The sequence below is a fragment of the Lepidochelys kempii genome, chromosome 1 (assembly GCF_965140285.1).
Source record: "Lepidochelys kempii isolate rLepKem1 chromosome 1, rLepKem1.hap1, whole genome shotgun sequence".
Classification (NCBI taxonomy): Eukaryota; Metazoa; Chordata; order Testudines; family Cheloniidae; genus Lepidochelys; species Lepidochelys kempii.
Genome location: NC_136380.1, coordinates 208,045,870 through 208,056,141, shown reverse-complemented (window position 1 = coordinate 208,056,141; position 10,272 = coordinate 208,045,870). Strand labels below are relative to the sequence as shown.

At 48.0% G+C, this 10,272-nt stretch overlaps 1 protein-coding gene across 1 annotated transcript; it reads left to right on the top strand.

Annotated features, from left to right (window-relative positions):
• Positions 1-1,134: 1,134 nt before the first annotated feature.
• Positions 1,135-9,485, top strand: DUSP12 (dual specificity phosphatase 12). The gene is made up of 6 exons (XM_073310208.2): positions 1,135-1,523; positions 2,099-2,212; positions 2,318-2,436; positions 2,974-3,070; positions 3,816-4,002; positions 7,219-9,485. The coding sequence occupies exons 1-6, from the start codon at positions 1,273-1,275 to the stop codon at positions 7,378-7,380; spliced, it is 930 nt and encodes a 309-aa protein (XP_073166309.1). The 5' UTR covers positions 1,135-1,272; the 3' UTR covers positions 7,381-9,485.
• Positions 9,486-10,272: the final 787 nt, after the last annotated feature.

The following is a 10,272-nucleotide window of genomic DNA, read 5'->3' as shown; positions in this document are numbered from 1 at the left end:
GCTTCTTGGACCCACATGGAACATGTAGCTGCTGGCAGGCATGGCCACCACATGATCCCCCATACAGATCAGGCTGACTCAGTTCTGGAATCTGACTCCTTTTCCTGTAGTCTCAGACCTTGCAAAGTCTTCTCAGAGCCCTGTCCCTGCCCTCCCACCCCAATCCTAGCCCGTTCCAATTTACTCTATGTCAGTGGTTCTCAACCAGGGGTATGCAGAGGTCTTCCAGGGAGTACATGAACTCATCTAGATATTTGCCTAGTTTTACAACAGGCTACATAAAAAGCACCAGCGAAGTCAGTACAAACTAAAATTTCATATGGACAAAATGAGAAAGGAAGCAATTTTTCAGTAACAGTGCTCTGTGACACTTTGTATTTTGATGTCTGATTTTGTAAGCAAGTAATTTTTACGGGAGGTGAAACTTGGGGTTCGCAAGACAAATCAGACTCCTGAAAGGGGCACAGTAGTCTGGAGAGGTTGAGAGCCACTGCCCTGTTACCTCATACAGTCCTATGTTTCCATGCAGGGCATTCAAGCAGCCTGGTTTGGGGTATTGAGTCTACAAGTTTGTGTATAGCAGGGTGGGTATGTATATGCAGGTCTCAAAGGTGGTGTGTGCGCCTGTGTGTTCGGGTATGGTGTGTCCGCAAAGCTCAGCTGGGGTGCGTGTCTATATGTGTCTGTACATACAGTGTGAACACGCCTGACTCGGCTGCGGGGGTGCGTTTAGGTGTCTGTGCGCATGGTGTGTACGCCTCACAGTGCACAGGTGTGTGTGCGCGAGCAACCACCAGAGGAGACAAAGATGGAAACTGCCCTGCTGGTGGGTGGGGGAAGGAAGAGGCTCTTCCCTCAGGTACCAGGAGGGCCCTTTCCACTGTAGAACCGAGGACGTCTCGCTGTCGGCGCTGAACGAAGCACCGGGAGGCGGGGTTCGGTGGCAGCGATGGGGAAGGGCTAAGCCGGGAGACGCCATGTTGGTGGTGGCAAGGGCGGGGAGAAGGGGCAGGCCGGGAGACGCCATGTTGGTGGTGGCAAGGGCGGGGAGAAGGGGCAGGCCGGGAGACGCCATGTTGGTGGTGGCAAGGGCGGGAAGAAGGGGCAGGCCGGGAGACGCCATGTTGGTGGTGGCAAGGGCGGGGAGAAGGGGCAGGCCGGGAGACGCCATGTTGGTGGTGGCAAGGGCGGGGAGAAGGGGCAGGCCGGGAGACGCCAGGCCGGGCCACACGACCCGCCAGTCGAGACGCTGACAGCGGGGCGCGAGGCCGGATGGTGCCGGTGCTTCCTGGCCTGTTCGTGGCCGGCGCGGCGGCCGGCGCGGCGGCCGGGGCCCTGCAGGCGGCGGGGGTGGCGGCGCTGCTCTCGGTGGACGCGGAGGAGCCGGCCGCGGTGCCGGGGATCCGGACCCTGCATATCCCGGCGCGGGACGAGCCCGGCACCGACCTGCTGAGCCACCTCGACTCCTGCGCCGCCTTCCTCAGCGCGGCCCGGGCGGGGGGCGGCGCCGTCCTGGTGCGATGGTGAGCCCGGGGCAGGGGACCCCTCCTCCCCCCAGCGTCCAAGGGGCCGCGTCCTGGCCCGGGCTGGGCTCCCGGGGCAGTGCGGCCGGAGGCTGAGCTGCCCGAGCCCCTTTGCACTGGCCTTAGCACCAGGGCAGGCAGCGCCTCAGCGCTAGGCCTGGGGGAGAAGTGCAGAGCTGCTGGAACGAGCCGTGTGGCGGGGTGGGAGCTGCCGCCGCACGGCCAGGCTGGAAGCGGTTCCCGTCATACATCGGGTTTACAGTTTGGTTCAATGGCTCTCAGCCCCCCCACGGTGCAAATCTTTCCAGCATCCCTGGAGAAGTGAGATGTGGTCGGGCCCTTGCTCCCTGCAGTGACCAGGACCAAGCGATCCCGTTTTCACCTCCCAGGTCCGCACGCTCCCCTGCCAGGCCCTGCTCACCTTCCCCCTCAGGCCAGAAACGGAGGAAAGAGATTAATTTCCCCAGAAGCAGACCAGTAAAAATGGAAGAGAGGCTTGAAATGAATGAATTCTCCTAGTGTATTTTCCCCAGTTTTGTTCATGATCTTATTCTGAAGAGTTCTTTGTCTTTCAGCCATGCTGGAGTCAGTCGAAGTGTTGCTTTAGTGACGGCGTATTTAATGAAAACCAACAATCTCACCTTCGAAGAGGCTTATGCCACTATCAAAGCCATCAAATCAGATGCCAAGTGAGTTCTTTGCCCTGATAAGATTCCTTTCTGTCCCTGTGTGGACTAATATGTACGTTCTCCATAGCCTAGGAAATGTGCCTCTGATTTTCACTATTGTTCCAGAATGAACGAAGGCTTTGAATGGCAGCTGAAACTGTATGAAGCAATGGGCTGTAAAGTTGATGTGACCAGTGCCATTTATAAACAGTATCGCTTGCAAAAAGTTACAGAGAAATATTCTGGTGAGTGAAGGTAATGTCTGAGGTGGTGTGTGTTCAGGGGAGCTATATGGTAGCTAAGAGTTATTGAACTTGCAAAAGGATGGTATATTATAGTTTTAGGGTAGATACCTGTTCCAGGACTGAAATATTAGCACTATCGGAATCAGCCTTTCAGTTACACTCTGCTGGCTCTAATCTAATTTGGTTTGGCAATTCTGTTGATTTATACCAGTGCAACTGAGAGCAGATAGTGCCCAAATATGGTGATTTGTGCATGTAAAAACCTTGATAGCCTGAAAACTTTGCATGTTGTGTGTATAAAGTTTTGTGACTGGGAGCTATCTGTACACCAAGACAAGATCAAGACATACTATCTGTAGATACAAAGCTTCTTGTAATTAGCACAATGGAACTCCCCTTTTTAGGAACTAAGGAGTGAGGCTCATCTCTTAGGAACTTCCTAAGGAAGGGGAAGGTGAGGGTAAGAAGTGCGAAGACTATAAATAGGTCATTAAGTTTGAGTTCAGTTCACAGATTTGTATCACTCTCTCTCTGCAGAGCTGCAGGACTTGCCACGAGAAGTCTTTGCAGTTGACCCAACCAGCATTTGTCAAACTCTCAACAGTGAGGTTCTCTACAGGTGCAGAAAATGCAGGTATGGAGCCTTTCATTTCTCACAAAGCGTTACTCTGAAATAAACTGTTGTAAGGAAAATAGCCTTTATAGCTTATTGGGTTTGTCTCTTTCAGAACAGGAATAAGTCCTTGAAAAACTTTCAAACAGAAGTACATATGATACTTTCCTTTGCCTAATCTTTGTTTTGTGATCATGAAGAATAAAATGTCTCTCAGGCTCTGAAGTCCCTTAGAACCCCTGGAGCTAAGTGTACATCTTCTGTAAGTAGGTGCAGCTCCACTTCGTTTTGGTGTAAGCAGAAGCAACTTAACACTGAGTTTAATAAGTTGAAACTGTTCAAAATCTGCCCCACCCCAAAGAAGCCTCTTAACTCCATAGGTCAGTTGTCTGGTCTTGTTTCGGCCTCTTTTTCTTAAGCATTGGAAATAAGAGAAATTCCTATTTTCTAGCTGTACAGTTCCCAGACGCATGTACCTGGATGATCTCATGTTTCATTAGCTAGGAGTTTGCTAAAAGTAACCACATAAGAAACAAAGTGTAACTGTGGGAAAGAGGCCCAGGGCTGAAAACATGATAGGATTTGCTGAGGTCGGGAGGGGGCCTAAAAAGGGACAGCCTTCATTGTCCTCGTCAAATGAAAAAAGAAAATGTACACTGTATTACCCCATCCATTTGCTGCTGCTACTATTGCCTTGTACTTCACTGTTGTCCAGTTATCTTCAGCCTTTTTCTCTCTCTCTCTCTCTTTTTCCTCTGGAGAATAGACGTTCCCTATTTCGTAGTTCGAGCATTTTGGCCCATGCTGAAGGAAGTGGACCAGCAGCCTTTGCTCACAAGAGGATTACAGATCCTGCTCAGCTTCGTAATGACAGTCGGGTTAAATGTACCTCTTATTTCATTGAGCCTGTACAGTGGATGGAGCCAGTATTGTTAGGAGTGATGGAAGGACAGGTGAGGGGAGCAAGCACTTCACAATGTTTATCTATGAAACTCCCTTAAGAGACATTCTCACTTTTTTTTTAATGATTCTCTGCATCTGACCAGACTCCTTAAATCTCCTGGTTTTACTGCTCGTGCAAGACTGCTGTTACAGCTACAGTCCTTTCAGTCTCCACCACCTCTGAAGCTCGTTAATAAGCTGTAAATGTCGTCTTCTCCCACTTCCTACAGCTCTAGGGCTCCCACATGACAGTCACCAATAGCCACTAGCTGATGGAGGATGATACCTGGAGTGGAATTCTGTTTCAGGTATCCTCCATGACAGTAGATTATTAAGCCATAGGACACCATTTTTATAGCTCTATCGAGTAAAATTGTGATTATGCAGCAGAGATGTTTTTAGAGCAACCTTGCAGAGTTTCACTTACCCTGTTAGAGATTGTGGGTTTTGTTTTGCTGAAGAAGCATATCTAGGTTTTTTCCATTATCACCAAAATGAAGGACAAGTAAGTAGATTTGATGCCTGGACTGGTGAGTCTTCATGACAACACTGTAAAGCTGAGTTAAACTATATGTTTGCTGCTTTCTCAGCTCCACTTCTGTCAGAAGACTCTTCTCAGCTCTCTTCTGCCCTCCCAAAAATCCCAGCTTTACCATGTATGCAGTTCTGCTGCCTTTTTCTTCCCACATTCCAGAAAAGCATGATCACATTACTCTACATTTGTTGAAAATGGCTTCCAGAGAAACTTGAAAATAGGCACTGTTTTCATCGCTCTAACAGTGGCATATGATACGGTATGGCACAGTGGCCTGCTCGTGACGGTATCATGGGTTCTGCTACCTTAGATCACAGGCGTTGTTGAACTGTTCCTCTGCAATAGGCAGTTCAGAGTCCATGTGGGGAAGAATACGAGTGCTTGGAGACGATAGAGCGGTGGGTTACCCCAGGGCTCTGTGCTTTCTCCAATCCTGTTCAACCTTTACATTAATGACCTGCCAACAACGGAGTCACGAAAGTTCATTTACGCAGACGACATCTGTTGTGGTACCCAGGCCCGGACATTTCATGAGCTTGATGCCACCTTAAACCGGGACAAGATAAAGTTAGTTGACTACTGTAAGACTTGGTCACAAGAGTCATAAAAACAGTCTAGTTCGTTCTATCTTCATCACGCCAGCACAACATGAGAACTGAATGTTTATCTGAATGGTCAGAAGGTGAAGCCTAAAGTAGAACTGCTCTATCTAGGTGTGACCTTAGACCGCACACTGAGTTACCATGCCCACCTGAAGAAGACAGCAGCTAAAGTTAAGATGCACAACAATCTTCTTAGCAAAGTGGCAGGTTCATCATGGGGTGCTCGTGCTCCAATTTTGCAGACATCAGCTCTTGCCACCTTGTATTCGGTGGCGGAGTACTGTGCACCAGTTTGGAGTTGATCATCACACACCAAACTGGCAGATATGCAGTTACATGCTGCCATGAGTATCATCTCTGGCACCCTGCATCCAACTCCACTCCCATGGCAGCTTCCAGTTCTGAGTAATATTTCTTCTTCTCATATCAGACGAGAGGTTGCCACTGGCAAGTTACTGGAGAAAGTATGTGCCAACTCAAGCCTGCCTCTGCACGATGACCTTTTAAAACCACCAGCTGCACATTTGTTGTTACGTCGTCCATTATAGTCTCATTTGCCATGCCAGGATGTTAGGGCAGAAACACTCTGGCGAGAGAAAATGATATCGCCGACCCCACAATTTGCCCACCTGGTTTTGACCTGCCCCGTCGCCAATAGTCCCTATTGAACAGGTTTTGGACCAGGCAAGGTCTCTCTGGAGCTAACCCGTGTAGTTGGGGCCTTCGTGACAGCCCTTTATGCAGCTGTGGTGCAACACAGATGGTGATGCACATTGTCAACGAATGCCTGCTGACTAGTTTCAGTGATGACCTAGAAGAACTGCATCACGCCACTGAAGATGCCATCGCTTGGCTAGATGACTATGCACACGCTAAATAAATAAATGATCCATACAGTACTCCTGGTCAGTTTCACTTAAAACTTTCCCTATTGTCTTCCAAACTTTCTGTGCACTTTCCCAGGCTTATCTAATGGACTTAGGTTCTCTCCCCACAGTTTCACTTCTTTAGATGCAAAATTCTTCTTTGCTGTAGCTTCTGCCATCTGGAGTAGCCGCCTTCTATCTCCCCAAATCCTTTAGAATCCCGACTTTGCCTTTACTTAATTATTTTTGTTCCTCTGCTACTTATGCAGCTGCATTCTACTATGTTTTGGGATAGTTCTTACAGCATGAAATGCTATGCACAATAGGCTTTATCGCAGAGGTGCTCAAACTGTGGCTCACAGAGCCCTTTCTAGCGGTCTGCAAAGTGGAGGGCCAGATCTTCAAAAAAGCTCAACTCCCATTTAGGCATCTGAAAATCTGGTCACTTAATTTAAGTGCTTCAGACCCATCAGCTATAATTGAGGACAATTGTAGATGCTAAATGTTGAGAGCGTCTTAAAATCTGGCTATTTCATTTCAGTTGTAATCAGGAGATGAGCTGTCTCTTCTTCTGGTTGCTGAATGCTCTTGTGAATCTGGTCCAAAATGTTCTGAATACCCAGCAAAACAGGTGATCTCTTGAAGTGATCTGCAAAATAAAAAAATAGAAAAATTCTTCCTTTATTATACTGAAGTGGTTAGATTTCAGTAGTCTTGTTGGACTTGTGAAGTATGATCCTCTAATCTGAGAAGGGACTTGTGTGGATTTGATTACAGTCTATAAGTACCTACATGGGAACAAATATTTAACAAACATGGGCTCTTTGGTCTAGCTGAGAAAGTGTTAGAACATGATGCACTGGCTGGAAGTTGAAGCTAGAAAAATTCAGACTAGAAATAAGGTGTAAATTTTTAACAGGGTAATTAACCTTGGAACAACTTACCAAGGGTCGTGGTGGATTTTCCATCCCTGATAATTTTTAATAAATATTGGATGTTTTCCTTAACAATATGCTCTATGAATTATTTTGGGGAAGTTCTGTGGCCTGTGTTATACAGGAGGTCAGATTAGATGATCACAATGGTCCCTTCTAGCCTTGGAATATGTGAAACTGTTGATGTGGTCCCAGGCTCTGTAGCTGCTTCCTAGGAGTTCTAGTCCTGAAGTCTGAGAAGTGAATTGTTTGAAAGAGCCTTATATATTGTTGCTTGTGTTTATTGCAGCTTCTGTGCCCCAAATGCACTTCGAAGTTGGGCTGCTTCAGTTGGCGTGGTGAACAGTGTTCGTGTGGCCGATGGGTGACTCCTGCCTTCCAGATTCACAAGAGTCGGGTGGATGAAATGAAAGCGCTGCCAGTCTGTGGATTCCAAACTCTCAAAACGTGAACGCTGGTGCTTGCTGGCTTTAGTGACTCCCCTGAGATTCTCTGAGAACTGTTGCCTGTTATAGTGTATTGATGTGGTCAGTAGTTACTTCCTTTCTGTTAGCATGAGGGTAGTTTGACACTGCTTGAACATACAGTTGTAGCACAAGCTTCTAGTGTTTATGAACATGTGCATCGGTGCAAGAGAATTGTTTAAGATGGGCTGGATGACTCTCCTTGAGGCTTCCTGTATTTCATAGGTTTGGGGAGGGCCATATGAATTAATGGAAAAAATCCATTGACATCTTTTTAAAAAACCATAGATGAAATATTGCTGATCGTAGAGCCTGCAAGTGTGAAGTGCTAATAAACTCCATCTAGTCATGCCTATGGTCTTGCAAAATATCTGGTAAAGTGGTGGAACACATTTGACATCTGTAAACACAGAGCATGAAAGGCATATTTTGAAACCAGTGGTGTTGTGAAGGCTCCTTAGTTTAGAAGGAGGATTGCGTGTGGCTTTTGCTTGTGGGCTATCATTTCATGGTAGCATTTCTGTAAGACCAGTTCCAAAGGTCCTATTTGAAGGCAAATGTTTATGAAGTGTTCTGAAAAGGGAATGCATGCTGTATGATAGGGGCTTATGACCAGAACACAGCATTGGGGGTGAGGAGTTTTATTCCACTCTCTTCTGTAAACTGTGTGTGTGACTGTGGCAAGCTACTTCTCCTCTGCCCCAATCTCTCCAGTTTCCTCAGCTGGAAAATGGAGGTGGTGGTTTTTTGTAAAACACTTGAGATTTTTGGAAAGAAGGTGCTGTGTATGTACTGTTTAGTCATGGAGATGGTCTCTTCTGAGGGTGGTTCTTCAACTTTTGTTTAATTTGGATCAAAGAACTGTTTCAAGTTAAGTTAGTAAATGGATGTTGAGACAATTTTCTATGAATGCCACTTTACAACAGGAACCTAAACAAGTCACTGAACAATTTTTCACGGGCCTCATAGGTAGCAAGGGGAGAGCAGTACCGGATTTAAAATGGCTCCGGTGGCACCGTTACGCCAGGCCCACACTTGGAAGGGGCCCACAATGGGTTAATCCAGCCTGGGCCACAGCCCAGCAATGTGAAGAGTCAGCAACTTCCCAGCACCAGCTGAAACACTCAGCAGCCTGGGGAGCGCAGCGCGCAGGTGCAAAAGGGACTGGGTGTTGCAAGTTTCTAAAAAGTGGTGGGAGTTGTAGTTTGCATGCCGCTGTGTTCTGCTGGGGCCCGGGGACCTGCACTGCCAGCTGCACTACTAGTCCCAGAATGCCCCCCGCCATGCTACCAGCCACCCCAGCTGAAGTTGTCAGAGCGGACCAAAAAGAAACCCCAAGCAAGGAAATGGCGTGGTGCAGGGAGAGGGTTCCCAGCACTAATCCCACTGCGCTCCCCTCCCTCTTGGAGCTCCTGGCTCCCCCCACCCCGAGTCTCTCTCTCCTGGGGCTGTGGGGAGATGGGGGCAGCCCTCCTGGGCACTGTCTCGACCCTGCACTTCGGGGGGCGGGGGGATGGTTGTCTGTGGACCCTGGGAGTAGGGGGTGTGGTGACAGCGGGCCCTTGTCAGTGCTGGCTGCCATGCCCCCTGCCAGTGAGAATGAGTTAATGGAAAGTTTCTAAAAAGAAACTATGATCGATAAGAGTGATTGCAGATGATTTAAAATAAGACAAAAAGAATGTTTTAAAATGAGCCTACATGGCCCTTCCCAACCCACATACCAGTGTTAAAGCCTATGTGAACCCAGGTGCAAAGGGGAAACTGTTGGTCAGCAAAAATGAGGGGAGGAATGAGGGAGGAAAGGCCTTAGAAAGACAGGAGGTTGTAAATCTTATCTTAATCAAGACTAGAAGTTGGTCTGAAATGGGTTTTAATGGAAGTCAGTAATTGGCAATGACAAGCACTCGTTTGCTAAAGGGTATAAAAAGTAATAGTTAAAGGGTGCATTGCTAATACCTGCCTGACCATGTTGAAGCTGCCCAAAATGGGTCTAAGCACTCCTGGGTTTGGTGTTTTTGTAGGTATCTTGATCAAATGCTTATAAATGTTTTGTTTGTGTTTTGGATGTATTAAATTGCTATTATTTAGTCTTTTTAGGCATGTTCAGAGCAATTGTATAAAATACAATTAGGCCTTTGGACTTATGGTTACATTAGGGTCTTGATTGTACCCTGCATAATCATTCCAACACTTCCTTAACTTTTTGCCCAGTGGTTAATGCACTCATGTGAGAGACCCAGGTTCACTTCCCCCATCTGCCTGATTGGGGAAAAAGGTGGGAGACTCCCGTTCAGATCCTCTCTGGGGGGTGCTATGGGACAACTACTAGCCTATGGGATATTCTGTTGCGGGTCTCCCTCAGTCTCCTCTTGAAGTTGTTCTGCTGTAGAACATTGGGCCAGAAGAGAGTGACTCTATAGCAGTGGTCCTCAGACTTTTTCAATTGTGCTCCCCCTTACCCAATTGCATGCCCCTGGGAGCTGGGGTGTGTGTGAGTGGGGCAGGATGGGGGAGAGGGAGCTGTGCTCTGGGGATGAAGGGGTGAGTGGGGCAGGATGGGGAAGCTGCACTTTGGGGGTGGGAGGATGAATGGGACAGATGGGAAGGGGCAATTGCACTTGGGCCAGGAGAGGGGAGCAGCTGATACCTCTCTTGCTGGAGCCATCCCTGAGCTCCCCCAGGCTCCAGGAGCAGCAGCACCTGCTGCTGCTCTTCCCACCTATTGGTGGCAGAGACCAGTTACTGCAGGTAACTTGACTTTTATTGTCTGGGCAGCTGGGACTGAGGCAGGATGGGGCTGGGAGGTGCTCTCCCTTTTCTTGGGGGGGCAGGCCTAGGCCTGCTGTGTCTAGGGTGACCAGACAGCAAGTGTGAAAAAT

What these genes read in the sequence shown, in the direction of transcription:
- DUSP12 (XM_073310208.2), top strand. Translation starts at nt 1,273, where the DNA reads ATGGTGCCGGTGCTTCCTGGCCTGTTCGTGGCCGGCGCGGCGGCCGGC. An exon ending in GGCGCCGTCCTGGTGCGATG is followed by an intron (nt 1,524 to 2,098) that starts GTGAGCCCGGGG and finishes TTTGTCTTTCAG; the next exon opens with CCATGCTGGAGTCAGTCGAA. An exon ending in TACAGGTGCAGAAAATGCAG is followed by an intron (nt 3,071 to 3,815) that starts GTATGGAGCCTT and finishes TCTGGAGAATAG; the next exon opens with ACGTTCCCTATTTCGTAGTT.